The sequence below is a fragment of the Falco cherrug genome, chromosome 19 (genome assembly GCF_023634085.1).
Source record: "Falco cherrug isolate bFalChe1 chromosome 19, bFalChe1.pri, whole genome shotgun sequence".
In the NCBI taxonomy this organism is placed as follows: Eukaryota; Metazoa; Chordata; class Aves; order Falconiformes; family Falconidae; genus Falco; species Falco cherrug.
In genome coordinates this window covers 1,951,735-1,968,582 of record NC_073715.1, presented here as the reverse complement: position 1 = coordinate 1,968,582, position 16,848 = coordinate 1,951,735, and the positions used below count along the sequence as shown (strand labels likewise).

Below are 16,848 nucleotides of genomic sequence, written 5' to 3'. Positions count from 1 at the left end.
CCTCCTATATACACAACGAGCGTTGTTATTATAATGGCTTTCAGTGCCTTTTTATTGAAGAAGCAACTCGCTGGAAAAAATGTCTGACAAGGTCTTGCCTAAGCCACACCGTATTTATTGTCTTCTTGCCATTCCCCTAATCAGGTCATGATTTATAGCTTCACAATATGGGGCGTTAAATTTCACATAAAATATGGCCTTACCCTTTTTTCCTTTTCTTTTTTATTGTCAAAGCTTGCATACTTAAAGCAACAGATGCTTGGTGTCTAATTGGAAGAGCTGCACTGACTTATTTGGGTACATATAACTCTATAAAAATTCAGGATTTCTTCAGTGTGCCAGAGCTTTGACCCGACTTTGTATTAGCTCATTTTCATCACGCAGCTGTGAACCTGGCCACCCCTAGGCCAAGGATGCAGGTTGTCCCTCGCTTTTGCAACATTTCCTGGGCTGAGTCAAGTACATTTTCTTTCAAGCAAATGGCTGTTTACCACCTGCCCAGGATCGAGTCTGTTCATGGAGAATGTGAAGCATAAACCATATAAACATTTTGTCTTTCTCCAAGATGCAGAGTTATCCCCTCTATATAAAGTTTTGAAACAGCAGAGACTGGAAGGCAGTAAAGTACAGGTCATACGCGGTAGAGGGACAAACTAATAATTACAAAGTGATTTATTTAAAACAATTGGCATTCATTAACAAGGTTAAGTCTTGAAAGAAATGCGTTTAGTAATTGATTAGGATGTTATGCACACAGGTGATTCATGCTTTGGGCAGTCTAAGAGCAAGTATAAAAGTGCTCAACATCAGATCTTGTATGATCATTTCTCTTATTTCTCTTGTGAAGTAGGTAAGTTTCCTCTGAGTTCCACTTTCTAACAAAGCCTTTGTTTGCAGTTTTAAGTCAAGGTGAATGCCGTGCGAATATTCTGATACAAGTCTGAAGTTTTTTTTGATATAATTAATAAATTTGTGACTGTTGAGCTGCTGGCTTTGGTAAATGCAGATCTGGATGGTGGGCTTCAATCAATTTTTCATGAAAACTGATTTCCAGATGTTATTGTTTTCAAAACTGATTTCCAGACATTATTGTTTTCAATACAAGCTTTATAGATAACTTCTAGGAATGGAGCTATGAAAATTCCACCTTTCCCTCCAGCCTATCAGCAGACTTTTATTATAATATTTGATTGTGAAACTTCTAAGAATTTGTGCCTTATTTCTATACCATTGTCTTCCACTTCAGATTGACCATCCCTGAAAAATGGTGCGCTCGGGTACATGCACTGATGGTGGTGCCTCCCCGTGTGGGGTGGCTGCTCCACAGCCCATCGCTGACAGCTGCAACGAGCCCTGTGTTCGGCAGTGTCCCGACTCCAGAGTGGTGATCTACCCTCCGCCGGTGGTTGTGACCTTCCCTGGACCGATCCTCAGCACCTTCCCGCAGCAGAGCGTCGTGGGATCTGCAGGAGCTCCTGAAGCTGGAACTGGCTTTAGTGCCGCCCGTGCTCCTGGGGGCTCACATGTTTATGGTGGTGCCAGGTGGGGACGGGGGTACCCGGTTGGAAGCTGTAGACCATGCTAAACCTAGTGAGAGTTGCTGCTGAAAGAATAATGTCCAGGAGATGGCAAGCAGGATGTAGACATGTGGCTGAGCTCCAGGGCACAGCATCTAGGAAGGGTTGAGCATTTGGAGATGCCATTAAACACATCCGTACATGCTCAGATCTTCTGAAAAAAACATTTACATCCTTCTCAGGTTATCTTTCCTGATTTTCTAATGCCTTCCCATCTTTCTAAGTGCTCCGTTCTTGATGCTATGGACTGTATTACTAATTCCTTGGGGGTTTGTAGGTATCATTGTGGCAATATAAAGGGATCTGGTACGATAACCATTATAGACCCCTTTGTAGGCTCTTTCTGTGGCTACTGGTGTATATTTATTTTATACCGATATATAAAAAAAGGAGTTGCGGAGTCAACTAGCCTATGCTCTGTTTCTGTGCTGTATGCGTCTTGCTATGATCAGGGCTGAGTATCAACACAGAGCTGCAACAAGGAAGCAACATCAGTTACTACATGAATCATCTTGCATCAAACCATAGGTTGTGGGCAATTTGTAATCTGTACTGTATAATCCTACCTCTGTATGATCTGCTTCTTATTAAACATGACATTGCAACATGTTATTGGCCTCTATGCGTGCGTGCATACATGTGTGTTCCCCTCTGCTCCTCCTAATTCAGGTGCTTTTGTCTCGCTGCACTAAGCAGACCCTGTCAGCCTGCTACAGGACAATGATATCCTTGAGACATCTGGCAGCGGACTGTGCATGCATCTCCTTCCCACAGCAACCTCTGTGCTATATCTGTCTCTTCATGACCTGCTGCCCGTGTCTTTGCTTTCATGGTTCCTGGTCTGGAGCTCTTTCCTCAGTATCGGCTTTTCTGGCACAGTGTTACCTGGTGTCCTCAGGCTCAACCTCCCCATCTAGGCAGCGATACAATGCATCAGAGCAGAGGCGTGTGGAGAGTAGCTGGTATTACTAAGAAGAATCTGAAGCCAAATGTTATGTAAAAGCAGCTGGTTTTGAGTGTAAAATTCTTGGCTTTACCACTCTGCTGGATGTTTTACAACAATATACCCTATGCACGGTGATGTTGGCTCACAGAATTTTGAATTTCTTGAGGAATATATCAATAAAAGTTTCCCAAGCTTTCCATGCTTCTGTATTTGAAATGTTATGCATATATATATATATATGCATAATACTTTGTTACAGCGTTTCTGTGTTGCAAGCTGGCATGGGAATGCTGGATTATTTCATGCTAGTCGCTCTCTGGAGAATTATTACCCTGACATGTAAGGAAAACAAAGTTGACCTGGCATTGTAATGGTGTGTAATTGACTGCTGGTGAGCCTTAGAGGAGGTGATTAACCCGGGTTCTCACCAACCACGTAAATCCTTCCCTACAAAAGAGAAATCTCCCAGACCTCAGAAACCAGATGAAGGAATCTTTATTGTTGTGCTAATGGTGTACTTGGAAATGAACTGAAATTTATTATTGAGGCCTCTCAGGTTCCACTTTCCATGTAATAAGTGGAGACGCATTTACCACAAAACACCAAATGTCAGTAAAAATAGGAAATTTTACCAGTGGATTTCTATAGAACTATTTATAATACACTTTTTACTCATTTTGATACAAAAGCTACTTGTGTGAAATGCTCTGAGGCTTTCAGAGGACTAAAGATATTAATATCTTACTAAGAAGCTGCCAAGATAGAAGTATTTGTTAATGTCTTTTAGGTTCGTTATTGCCTTATGGATAAAAATATTCATCTAAATATGGTGAATTTTGAAATGCTTCTTGTTTCTCTTGTTGCTTCCAGTAAGGCCCCTTTTCCTATACCATGGTCCATTTTCTCTTCTCATAAAAGATTTTGTTGTAGTATTGCACTCTTTAAAATTTTTTTTTAAAAATGTTCTAGTCCAGTTTGTGCAGCAGTCAGGGATAAGTTTCCACTTTAAAGATGATCCTCACTCTTGCAGTGTATCTTTGTGCTGGAGGCATCTCCTGCAGCATGCCTCAAGTGTGGGTTGTCACAAGGTGCATTTAAATTGGTAATTTCCCACATGCATGCAGTAAATACATCCTGGTTCAGACTGGCATCCAGAAGTTTAATTGAAATTACAGGCATTCGTTTTCTGTTAGCTAAATTAGCTATCTGTCATCTCTTATGATAATATCTCATAAGCAGGCACAAAGTTCCTCTAATCATCCAACTTTTCTTAAGCCTTAGGGCACAAAACCCTATGAAACAGGGAAAAATGCGCTTCACACACCACAGAACAGGTGTATCAGAAACTCAGAGCTTTCTGAGATGTTAGGATGGATCCATGGGAAATGAGCATCAGTGCTATTGGCTGATGCATGGGGTGTGTGTATGGACCCCAATTTTGCAAAGATTTGGGACTTTTTGAATCACCCTGATGTTCTTGAATGAGTAGATAGTAAAATGAGCCAGTCCCTGGTTGGTAACTAAAGTCTGAGAGCCCTGTGGTAGGCGCACCTTGGGGGGAGAAATTGGTTTCCCTCCCTGTGGTGCTTGGGCTCCAGTGTTTGCATGAGGCTGATCTGCAGCAGGGCAGGAGATCCTGGCTGTGCTCTGCATCCCTGGAGAGGGGAGAGTGCAAGGGAGAGCCGAGGTGGCTTAGCTGGGAGGCAGCAGCCAGCTGCATTTGGGCACCCACAGCAATGCACACAGAGTTGGAGCTGCAACCAGAGCACTGGCACCTTCAAAGCAAGAAGGGAAGTGTGGTGGTGCCCAGGTGGCTCTGGGACAGTGTGGCAGAGGCAGGTGACAGGTCTGGGAAGGCTGGGGTTGGCAGGCAATTACAGCCTGTGGGTCATGTTCCCCAGGCATTGGGTGGTGATTGCACCCGCTGTCGGAAGCGATAGCACCGCTGGTAATGAACCAAGCGGGATGTTGGAAGCGTCGTAAATACTGCTACGTTGGCAGACATGGACAGGGGCTGGTGTTAAGTTGGGGCCAAAGGACCTTGGGCAGGGAGAGGTTTCACCCAAATGTTTGGTTTTCCATGTTTTATTCTGTCTCTTTTCCTGTGCAGCTCCGTGTAAGCCCTTCTGTGCTGTACGCGCAGGTGGGAAAAGCCTTGCATGCCACAGGGCATCCAAGTGAGATAAGCTGAATTTATTGTGTTGGGAGACTCCACCGTTTGTTAATGTTTTCCCTGGGGAACCCAGCCCATTTTGCTGCTGACAGCAGCTAGCAGAAGGATTACAAAAGATGTCTTAATAGCTTTGCCAGTTTCAAAGGGTTGTGCTGATTTACTGCCAACATGCCATGCTAGGAGGCGAGGGTGGAGGTTGCTGCTCTTACCCTCTTCCTGGGGCATCCTGATCTGGCTCTGTCTTGCTCAAACTAGGACACAAAGAGGTGACCTCCAAGCAATGAGGTAGCAGATCAGGCCCATCTCTTGGTTGTGGCTGCTCCTTCCTAGACAAGGAAATAGATCTGTGGGGCTCGTCTTCTGCTACCATCCAGGTCAAGGTCAAATGGTTTAAGTGAAAGCAACAATGTGAATGTAAAGAAATGGACTTTGGACTGGAGGAATAGCATTTAAACCTTGGGGACTGTTCTGCTAACTATGACTGGCTTTATGCCTGTGAAAGGGCTTCTCTGATCTGCTCCACTGGTTATTTTCTTGACTCTTTCCTCCACTGCGCTCTGTCAGCTAAGGAATGCAGAAAAGCTTGTGCAGGTGGCCACCATGAGAAGAGAAGGGGTAGCCATGTAGCCTGTCTCTTGAAAATCATCAAGAGGTGCCCCCTCACAGTCACTTGTGCAGCAAGAATTTTGACTTCTGGTGATGTCTTTGATGTATGACTGGGCTTGCATGGGACCCATACAGTTTTGTCTAGGCTGTGCTTGTCAAACCACCTTGTTCCATGCCAGATCATAATCTTTAATATTATAAACCTAAATTAAGACTACTCAGTCTCCTAAGGTGACATGGTAGAGGCTGACAAGAACTCCTTGAATAACCTGGCTGTTCAGTTTGCAAAGGAGATCTCTCCAGCAAATGGTCATGGCTTGGTTGCCTATGGTTTTTTCTCTTAAGTGTCTTTAACCTTGAGCATCATTGCTGTCTTTCCTTGGCAGACCATGACTTCCACTCAGTCTCTTGCTTTTGAAAGTTATTTTTCAAGCACAAACCCCAGTTTGCTCCAGGACTGTGTGTATTTGGTAATACAGACAGTCAGGTGATGGCCTTTTCTGGAACAGTATTTGTGTAAAGCCAGGGTCACAGGTTTGTTAAAATAAGGTAGAATTCCTTCCTGCTCTGGGAAATGAGTCGGGGCTGGAGCATTTCAGATCGAGATGTGGTTGGTGATACTTTCTAACATCTAGAGCCTAGACCCCCCTCATAAGGTATGGTTCTGTGGTTGGTTAGGGTGGCAGTGATGCTGGTCCCTTTACAGTGGTGTATGAGCACAGACAAAAGGAGAAGACTGGACACCTGATACTATTCAGCAGAGTAATTTTAATGGAAATGCGGAACAGTGAGTAATAAAGAATAAGTTTGCAGTTTTACAGAAGGGTCTTCAGCAACTAGAGTGTCTGATGCTGGAGGATGATTTCTCTTGTGGAAATGGAGCTTGACAGTCCAGATGCGTTTCTTGCTCACAGAGTTGCTTGTAAATCATGTTTGCTGCCAGATGAGGCACAGCAGGGATGTATAAAAGGAGCTTCTCTGCTAGATGTCATCTGTGGTGGAGTTTGTAGCTGAGCAAAGTGGACTTGTTCATGGTGGTTAAGGAAACTGCTATTAATATGGCGATACAAAGTGGATGTGAATTAACTTAAAAGGTAATTTACTCACACCCGAGACTCTTGCTTTCCTCCATCTACATGCTGAAAAGACGCCTCAGTACTTGCTGTAATTCAAGTTGCCCTTTAAAGTAACAGTTGAAGAAACAGGAGATATTAGAGAGGGTTATGTATGGGGTAGTCTTATGCAGCCTGGCACCCACATGTCCCACTGAACTCAGCCGGAGGCATGGGTGCTCAGCGCTTCTCAGCACCATAACCTTAGCCATGAATCCATGTCCACATTTCATTTCTTCGTTGCTGTTTCTGCTGGTTCAGCATCAACAGCATTTTCAGCAGTTGTATCTGTTCCCAAAACGAGAAAAGGGGTGGCCATACCCAAATCCATACGAGTCCTCATACCCATAATAGCCTCCATAACCGATCAAGCCTCTGTTCCCATAGAGGTTCCCAAAGCTTCTGTAGCCATATGGGCTACCATATCGGTACTGGTCCCGGTAGAAGCCATATGGGCTCCCAAATCGGTAGCCATTCAGACCCCCAAAACCGTAGAGATCTTCATAGCCAAATGGTGAGTAGCACCCATTGTCATAGAGGTCCCTGTAGAAGGTCATCGTTCGTTGATGCAGGTAAACCTGAAACACACACCCAGAAGCAAGGTGAGTTTATGGGCTGCTGACAGCAGGAGGGAAGGCTCAGAGCTTGGGCAGAGCTGAGGAAATGTAGCTTGGTCCCTCCTGCAGGTCTCTTTCATCCTCTTAACCATCTTGTTTATTTTTCTAATCTTCTGAATCCCAAACAACTTTTCTGGTTTTTTTCCCCTTAACTTTTGGAAATGGCTGACTATACATGAAAATATGCTTTTTACCAACGGAGAACTAGAACTTTCCAACCCAAGAAGTTAGAGAAATTGGAACAAATTAAAGAAAAATATACTAGTTCAGGTACTGATGCTTATTCAGATGAGACCAACAGCCCACCACATGCATCCCCTTGTCTCCTGTAGTACCGCGTGCTACTCAGCATGGGATAAACTCAAAGAATGCGATGAAATGGAGGAATGTCCTTCCAGGTTGTCTACTTAAAGTAATAAATGTTTCATAAAGTTTTTATCTAGGGATCTGAATTCCCAACACCTAATGAAAATAATCTGGAACTGGAAATTACTTATGACTTCAAAATTGTGGCAGTAAATTTCAAATTTTCAGTGCTTTAAACCCTACTATTAAATTAGCTCAGGAAGAGTAAAAAGTTTCAGTGAAGGAATTCCATGATGTTGCAGAGAATTTTGTTTGGGATTAGCTCCAAAATGACAAGAAATTGCCTACAGAAAATCTTTACACATACATAGACACCTGTTATGTATGTCATATATATATGTACACACCTGTACCTTTCTTATAGATATGTCCATGTGCATAAACACACATATTTATACAAAAATATAGATATATACAGGAAAATATTTGTATATCGGAAAGAGAATAGAGCCAGTATTGACTTACGTGGTTCAGCGAGGGGAGAAGCTCAAGCGAAGTGGATAAAACTTCGGAGGTGTAGGTCCGTATATATACCTTCTTAAACTTAGGTGTTAGTTATACAACGTATCTTGTTGTGTGCATTATTCCTTAAATTGATGTAATTGGAGCCAGTGATTTTCATATTTTCAAAGTTCGAAGTTATGACACATATGTAATACCTTTAGAATTTCTTTCATCTTAAAACAAGAAGAAAGGGGATCAGCACATTTCTAGTAAAATTGCATGGAATTCTTTGTAGTTGGGTGGATAGGAATAATTTTGGGAGATGTTTAGACCATTACTGGTTGCGCAATCTCCTTGTAGGTATTCTGTTCACTTGGCTTTTGCATCTTATGGTGCAACACGCAGGGGAGAAAAGGAGTAGGCTTTTCTTTGGTGTGCCGAAATGTAGTAGAGCTTCTATTCAACATCATCATGACCTGTACATACTGCCCAGTGGTCCTGTGGGGATTTCTTGCCAGCAGTTTTGCTTGATTTTTCTCTCAGGTTCTACAACAGTGATTTTGAAGAAATGTTTCAACTGCCTTATGAATGTTCCCAAATATTTCTTCTGATTTTAGAAGATTTTTTAAATGTTTTTTTTACTGTCATAAAACATATAATGCATCAACTTATTAGGACCTAGAAGCAAGACACCTTGATGTGTCTTATAAGTGACCATATTATTAAATCTGGGGTGTTTTTCGGTAACAAACTATTAATATTTAAATACACAAACTATTAATATTTAAATACTGCAACACTTTGCAAATTGAAAACATTAATGAGTGTTTATGAAGTGCTTTGGTATTCAAAATTCTGAGGAAGCCTCAACATCCTGCTTGCTCATTGTTACCCTTATTTTATATTCAAATTAATGCCAGAAATTAGGTGAAGGTCATACAAGGAGCTTTGCAGTAAACTCCAGCATTCCTCACTATTGTACCATATTTGATACTTGTGGGTGATTCTTTGCAAAAAAAAATATTAACATGGTTCCTTGGAAAATAACATTTAGTACACCTCACAAAATCCTTATCATCTATTATTTTCCAGACCAGGTTCATACTTGTATTCTTCACTTTGTTCTACTGAACTCACGGTCAAGCCCTCTAGTGAGCTAAACTGTGAACAATGCTGTAGTCATATTTCTGTGGAAAACATTCTTTCTGCTCATGCAGCAGCATGAATTTTATGCACCATTAACATTTTAGAAGAATGCAATTAAGATTTATTCGGAAGTTACTATGTAGCTTAATATAAAATACCTAAATATGTGCTTGCATTTCCTTTAAACGGGAAGCCTGGTGCCGTGGCGCATCAGAGTTTCTAGTGAACAATGGATATTTTCTAACATGTGGGAAGGTTTTTCCTTTTTTACTGAAAATTTTACTTTTTTACTCTCTCTCCAATGGCATTGGGAACTTATAAATGCTTTTATATCATATAAAAATAAACTTCAGTTTTGACAGGGAAGACAATAAAATAGTATCAGGAATGTAGTTGGCCCAGAACATTTTAAGATGAAAGAAACCTGTAATACATGTGACATACAGGAGGCTGGGAACACACTAATAATCCCAAACAATGGAGAAAATTATATTAATTGAAGATATGACGTGTACAGGCAAATTTGGTTTCCAACCAATAAGGCTACAAATCTTTTGAATACACAGGGCGTCTTAGATAAGCCAGGCAGGCAAGGAAACAGTATAAAAAGGACTTGGAGCTCCAGACTCCTCACCAGCTCTCTTTCTTGCCTTTCTCCTCCCGGTGAACTCGGTAAGCCTTTTCTTCATCCAGTCTTTTCGTAAGGACTAGAAATTTCAGGTTAATAATTTATGTTAGGATTGGGGCTTCTCTGAAATTTAGGATTTCTCTGTTCCTTCTAGCTGTGCTTTCTGCAGAACAGGAGCTGGCAGGTTCAAGTTTTAGAGCTGGGGCTGAATCTTTCCTGGTCCTGTTGGTACCTGGGGTATGCGGCTCCCTGTGAAGGATTCCTGGCTGTGGGGTCTGCAGAGCTGCCTCCAGCAGATGGGGAGAAAGGTCTCCCCACTGTGGCCCTCAGAGGGTTCTTCCATAAATCGATTTTATTTTGAGGGAAGGCTTCAGGTCTGTTTGGCAGGACAGCAGATGTTCTTGTGTGTGCCAATGCTCCGTAGTTTCTTGCGTCTGCTGTCAGCCTTTCCAGACGCTCATCAGAATTAGTGTAAATTACTGAAATGAGACTTGGAGCAATGGACCGAAGAGCTGAAGTGTATTACCATGGCAAGCATGAGCTGCTTTAAGCTTTCTTGAAGGATCTGGCAATGTAGAGTTCTATGCAAAGCTGATATCCTAAAAGAAATTTAGGATTGTTAACTCCTAACAATATTCTCTAAGAAAAATCCTGAAACAGCAGCAGGGAGGGTTTGATCTGTAGCAGGTATATTCCACCGTCAATGCTTTCACCAATCTCAGTAAGCAAGAAAAGAAATAGAATAGTTTACAATCGGTGGGTAAAAGAGAAAATGATATAAATCTGTCTAATAGAAATCTGCCTGATAGAAATTACATCCTATCTGAAATGGGATGTAGGAAGGAGCTGAGGAATTTGGTCATAATTTTACTTCTGTCCTTGGTGTCATGGGGCCAGTGGGGAAGTCTGTGGGCTCTAAGACTGTTACTGCCACTGGAAGTATTTATTACTTTTGCTTTCCTCCCCGATGTTGCATTTCAGGTTTGCCTCAGTTGCAGAAAGATGACTTTCCTCCAAGGCCAGTGCGATGATGACTGCTATTCTCCCTGCAATTACGGGAGCCTGTACAGCTACCGGAGCTACGACTGTGGGAGCCCTTGTGGCTACCGGGGCTACGGGGGCCTCTATGGCTCCCGGAGCCTCTACGGCTTTGGGGACCGGTACGGCTATGGCGGTCTCTACGGCTACCGGGGCATTTATGGCTCTGGGGACTGCTATGGCTCTGGGGGTCTGTATGGTGGCTATAGGGGCTTCTTTGGCTCTGGGGACTGCTACAACTACCCAGGCTTTTATTCTGGCCGCTACGGCTCCCCCTTCGGTTATCGATATGGCCAAAGGTTCGGCTACGGGAGCTGCTACCCCTGCTAAACCCAGCGGGAACATCCCTGAAGTGAAGATCAACCCAGGCCTGGCAAGCACAGATGGACGGTGAATCTTGGCAGCAGTGGTCCCCGACACGCAGAGCCCTGGTGACAGCAGCCACCCTCCACCGCGGCTTTGAGGGCTCTGCGCTGCTGTTGAAGTGCTTGTGATGATTCATCTTTACACTGCTCAGTGTCTGCTTGATCTTTCTCCACTCAGACTCTGCTCTTGATCAAAAGCTTGCTTCTCTTCGATACCGCAGTTTTTTGTAAACTGTCTTTATGTTTGTTGCAGTAATGTACAAAACATTAACTCAGAATGAATGGTTATAGGCAGGGTGTAATGTGTCTTCGGGAATGTAGTCTCTCAGTTCTGTATGCCTTTAAAGGTGTATCTGCCTTTCACTCATATTAAAACTTCTGCTGCATCAATACTGCATTTCTGGTTTTATTTTTCACTTGCATTTCTTAAGTATCTTGAAAACAATAGCATCACACAGGTGGGGTGGCAAAGTTTTAAACTTTGTGTACTCAAGGGTTTGCATGTAGAGACTTGCCCTCCTCAAGGTGAGAAACACAGACTTTTACAGCTGCAAGAAACTTCAGCTGTATCTCTGGTTATGCATGTTTCTACAGCTCTGGGCTTTCGCTTGGTGTATTCTAAATAATTTATTCATTTAAAATACTTCAGTGCTGCTGTTGGGCTAATGTGATGTGATCAGGACACGATCCATCACTGGCTGTGATCTGATATTGAAGAGGTCCTAGGTAACTGAAAATGTGTGGACTCATCAGGTGTTTTAATTTTGAAATAAGTTTGTGTTTTACATATTAGCATAGAATCATTAAACAGCCCAGGTTGGAAGGGACCTGGAAAGATCAGGGTTGAAAGATTAGGGGTTCCCTGATGGAGAAGTGGGAGGAATTTGCTCTTTGCAGTGTAGATAGCTTGGTAGGAGAAATGGATATCCACTGGCTGGCACCTCTGAGGCATGGCTGTGGGGTGTTTTTGTCTGTCAGTTTAGGGAAGTGTACTCAGAGGCTGTATTTTGGAAGAAAGCCGTCATGACTGATCTTACTGACCTTTTTTTTCTCTCCCATTGAATGTTATGGCTCTCTACAACTACCTGAAAGGAGGCTGTAGTGAGGTGGGGATCAGTCTCCTCTCCCAGATAACAAGCAATAGGACAAGAGGAACCAGCCTCTAGTTGCACCAGGCGAGGTTTAGATTGAATGTAAGGAAAAATTTCTTCACAAAAAGGGTTGTCAGGCATTGGAACAGGCTGCCCAGGGAGGTGGTGGAGTCACCATTCATCCCTGGAGGTGTTTAAAAAATGTGTAAATGTGGTGCTCTAAGGCATGGTTTAGTGGTGGGCTTGGCAGTTTGGACCTGATTGTCTTAAAGGTCTTTCACAACCTAAATGATTCTGTGATTCCACAACTGAGAGACTGTGGCTGTATGAGGAGGAAGATGATGGCACTTTCTCACTGCTTCCCTGGCCAGGGGTGGCTAGCAGACAAGAGCTACCAAAATACCATGGGGAGACTGAGAACTGCTTCATATGGTTTTTTTTGTTTGTTTTTAAGGACTATTTGCCCCTCTTTTTTCCCCCCACTTTTCTTTCTGTTGTCTAGTTTTTAGTCCCTGGATTTAGCAAATTGCTGTAACTGCACCTGCAGAAATGGATTTTCTTCTACCCAGTGTCTGTGTGGAAGATCAAGGCAGTGTTTTGAGTTTTTAAGGTCAGCATCAAGACAGGAAAAGCCACCGCTTCCTCCTTGACTCTTTTCCCATTGCTTTTAGTATGGGGTTTTATTTTTCCCTACATTCCACTGGCTCATAATGGAATTTGTCTGTTAAATTGGAGTGCGATGGGAAGTTGTAACTCCAGAACAAGGACATTTGAATTTGGTTTCCAGGAAAAGGGCAATATTCTGCTCACTTGAACATTTTCATATACTCCTTACAGAGGCCTGAGACTAATTCTTTTCAATTTTGAAACATCATTATAAAGACTATTACAGCCCTATTATCATAGAATCATAAAGTCATTTAGATTGGAAAAGAGCTTTGAGACTGTCAAGTCCAACCGCTACCTCAACACTGCCAAGCCCACCACTAAACCAGGTCCCCAAGTGCTACATCTACACATTTTTTGGACACCCCCAGGGATGGTGACTGCACCACCTCCCTGGGCAGCCTGCTCCAATGCTTGATAACCCTTTCTGTGAAGAATTTTTTCCTAACATCCAATCTAAACCTCCCCCCGTGCAACTTGAGGCTGTTTCCTCTTGTCACTTGGGAGAAGAGACCGACCCCACCTCGCTCCAGCCACCGTTCAGGTGGTTGTGGAGAGCCATCAGGTCCCGCCTGAGCCCCCTCCTCTCCAGGCTGACCCCCCCCAGCTCCCTCAGCTGCTGCTCATCAGTCTGGTGCTCCAGCCCCCTCCCCAGCCCCGTTCCCGTCTCCGGACACGCTCCAGCCCCTCAGCATCCCTCCTGCAGCGAGTGGTACAAAACTGAACACAGCATTCGAGGTGCAGCCCCACCAGTTATGCTGAAATATGTTAATCTTAAATCTGGTAATTAAGTAAGGGAAAGGGAGAAATTGTGGCATTTCTCAAATTTCTGAGGGGTAGAGGAGAAGAAAAGAGTATTTACTGGGGCCAGCTGCTCTGAACATAGAGGCATATGAAGCAGAAAGTCCCTCGAAAATGCCACCACTCAGCATATTCATGTAAACCAGGGACAGAGGAAAGACAACAAATGGGACTCCAATTATTTTTTTTCATGCAGAAAAAATTTAATGCAGTAAGAAAAGGAGTTGGCACAGATACAGAAAGATTACAGTTTTGGGATACTGGAAAGAGCTATAGAAGATGAGTCATTGCACGGTGCTGTACAGAACATTCCTCTTTGTTGAAGCTGGGTTGTTCATCCTTTAAGTACTTGTAAATCCAGATCAAAGGAGAGACAGCTGTAATACTTTTCCATTACACAGTACTGCGGCACCTTACTGGAAGTAGTTATTGAAAATGCAGATGACACGAAAGTTAGTTTTGCAGAAGTCCTTTAGCACCACTGCAGCAACTGTGAGAAGCGTCAGATGAACTGCAGATCATTGCTCCCATGGCTGAAGGGGTGTAAAAGGGTTTCAATGCAGGAGAGGATCAACAAACAAGTCATAGTTAAGAAAAAAAGGAAGCAGCAGAAAGAACAGCAAAAATATAAATGTCAAGAAATAGTAGAGATCAACCAAGCTCCCCGCTCTCAGGAACTTTGGTTGCTGTCACAGGGGCTCTGCACTTCTACAGACATTGCCTCTGAGTTTAGCCATTCGTCTTTGCTCGCCGGGTCAGGATTCTTGTTGCAGGGATATTGCCAGTGGGTTTAACAACAAGGGTAGCAGCACCTATAGATGTAATTGCAGCAGGAAGGGTAGCAGTATCGGGTTGTGCATGTGGTTCCGTAGCTACAGCAGTCTCTGCGGCTATACCTGCTCCGGTAGTTGCACAGGGTCCGGTAGATGCAGGGGTTGCAGCAGCTGTAGCTGCGGGGACAGCACACAGTCCTGTAGCAGGGTGAGCAGCACATGGTGTAGCATGGGTAGCTGCAGCAGTAAGACATCTTGGGGTGGTAGAGGGAGGCAGGCAAACCTGAAACAAAGCAGCAGGTCAATGGCAGGCTCAGCTTGCAGGGAGCGGCAGCAGTGGTGGCTTAGTGGCATGAGTATGGTGGATTTAGAAAGAAATATTAAACAAATCCCTCAGCCTTTGGATGTAATTCTATTTTATCCAGCCCCTTTCTGTGCTCCCTGCTTGTTAGATTTGATCATGAGACACAGTTTGTATTCTTTAGCTTCTCCTCTTAAAAGTGAACATAACACTCTATTTCTGGACTTTGGATCCAGAAGGTTCAGCTTGCAGACACACATCCCAAGGGATGTGTTCGTGTCATTTGGTGTCCAAGCACCCAGAACAGGCAGCTGAGATCAATCCTGGCAGCTTGTCTGCAGCTCAGGATATGCACGTGGAGGTGTCCTAATGCCTGACCTGAATCCTGCACAGCATTTTCCAATGTTCCCAGAAGCATTCATACACAACATGACGAGTTCATTAAAGTCAGTCTCCTTGTCTAGTTTTAATCTCATCCTGTAAACTATTCCCTTTCCCATGGAACATCAGTTTTCATACTTTGTTAGTGCCAGTTCTAGCAAGGACACTGAAAATGGTCTGCTAAGTAAAGAAAGGCAATTTCTGTTCCATTTAAAAAGCCAAAGAAGTAGAGATGTTGGCTTCTTATATGTGAAGACAAAACTTCTTACTAGGCTTCACATCTTAACCAGTGATATCCAAAGGTTCATTCATCAATATCCCACTTTTGTTTTTTACTATACAGATTAAAAGGATAAGATACTTCTACCATCGCTATGGATCAGAGAATGTTAGTAAAGGACTCATTCCCAAGTTAGATGAATATCTATAAGAGCAGGATCTGAACTTACCAAGTTCACAGAGGAGAGTAAACCAAGAGGAGCGGTGTGAGGAGTGTGGGGTTGTGAGCACTTTTATACAGTTCCTTAGACCTGTGGAAGCTAGTGCAATTCTCCGTGTGCTTCCATTGCCTGTTACTCACAGCACAAATTTCGGAAGTACATCCCTAGTCCAATTGCTGTAATTGTTTTCCTCCACATTTATGACAATTTTCAAATTCCTCTGGTACCACACTGTGATTACACGCTGTGAGATTCTGTCATCTTAAAACTTTCTAGGACAAATGGGTTTCTGGGAATTCATCTAAAGGACAACTGGGAATGGAACTGGAGGATACACAGAACAGTTGTTCCAGTGACACTGAGTGCCTTGCTGGGGAGTCCATAGGCTGTTTCTTTATGTTATGTCCTGGCCAGGCAGGTGGATACTGGCACATTGTGGGGTGATGTAAAATCCCTGAGGAGGAAAGAAGCAATACACTATGTGCTTAGGGCTTTTACCAACCATTTTGATTCATTTCCGTTGCAATTAATGACAGGCGTTCCATTGATTCCTTTAGGTTCTTCTACTGTCTTTAATTTGGCATGCGCTCTATGAGAAGTTCAGACCAAGGCACGGGATCAATTAAATGAGCATCTGAGCAATGTGTCTAAGACTTATGGTCTGTTTTTCAATTTTTTTCTCTCTTTTCCTAGTGCAATTATTAGAAAATTTTGCTTGAATCAATGTCTTGTGATATCGCACATGTATTTATGTGGGATCTATGCATATATGAGATACATATATTACACTGGGGCAAGTATTGCTGCAGGAGCTGGTAATGCCAAACAAATCTGGGTTTCCTGTTGGTCCACCACCACAGGGACTGTGGTGGAGGAAAGGGGGAGCGAGGTCTTTCAGGAAGGCTGTGGAAGCCAGCAGAATGGAGTCCACATCTTCCTGACTGGTGTGAAGCATTTGCTGGGGAGGATGGCTGGAGACTGCTGGCAGTGGGGGGTTCTTTGAAGCCCCTTGCTTTGCAATGGGTTTTAATGGCATTAAAAAGGTTGGCAAAGTGCTAAAAGTCACCCACTGCCAAAGGTATTTTTCTAAATTGGGAAATGAGAAATCACTTCTCTGATTTTTTGTGGTGGTGTTGCCCAGTGAGATATGATTGTCTCTCTGCCCGTCTACACCAGGTGAGGATGGCGACTGTAATGCCTTAGTTTCAATAAAGAGAAACATTGCTTAGCCCAGGGGTTCCCTTCCACATTTTCCTGCTTATTATACAACATTGAGCCACCTTTCAGCAACAAACCACTAATATTTAAATAATACAAACATTGCTGAAGTAAGTTTTAATGACTGTTTTGGAAAAGCATTGATACCATAAATTCTGA

At 43.2% G+C, this 16,848-nt stretch overlaps 3 protein-coding genes across 3 annotated transcripts in view; 1 reads left to right on the top strand and 2 right to left on the bottom strand.

The window, feature by feature from the left end:
- S100A1 (S100 calcium binding protein A1) overlaps positions 1 to 14,239 on the bottom strand; it is a 150,355-nt gene extending 136,116 nt beyond the window's left edge. Inside the window, exon 1 of the mRNA XM_055697097.1 lies at positions 14,235 to 14,239. The gene's annotated coding sequence lies outside the window, so the exon portion shown is untranslated. The remainder of the gene's footprint in view (positions 1 to 14,234) is intronic.
- On the top strand, positions 1,265 to 10,983 carry LOC106630836 (claw keratin-like). Its single transcript, XM_055697221.1, has 2 exons — positions 1,265 to 1,542; positions 10,755 to 10,983. Exons 1-2 carry the CDS (start codon positions 1,265 to 1,267, stop codon positions 10,981 to 10,983), a joined length of 507 nt encoding a protein of 168 aa, XP_055553196.1.
- On the bottom strand, positions 6,690 to 6,971 carry LOC106630835 (scale keratin-like). Its single transcript, XM_014276369.1, has one exon. It carries the CDS (start codon positions 6,969 to 6,971, stop codon positions 6,690 to 6,692), a length of 282 nt encoding a protein of 93 aa, XP_014131844.1.
- Positions 14,240 to 16,848: the final 2,609 nt, after the last annotated feature.

Excerpts from the sequence above, each read along its gene's own strand:
- LOC106630836 (XM_055697221.1), top strand. The coding sequence starts at position 1,265 with ATGGTGCGCTCGGGTACATGCACTGATGGTGGTGCCTCCCCGTGTGGG. Across the intron at positions 1,543-10,754 it reads CATGTTTATGGTGGTGCCAG|CCTCTACGGCTTTGGGGACC; the intron begins GTGGGGACGGGG and ends TGGCTCCCGGAG.
- LOC106630835 (XM_014276369.1), bottom strand. The coding sequence starts at position 6,971 with ATGACCTTCTACAGGGACCTCTATGACAATGGGTGCTACTCACCATTT.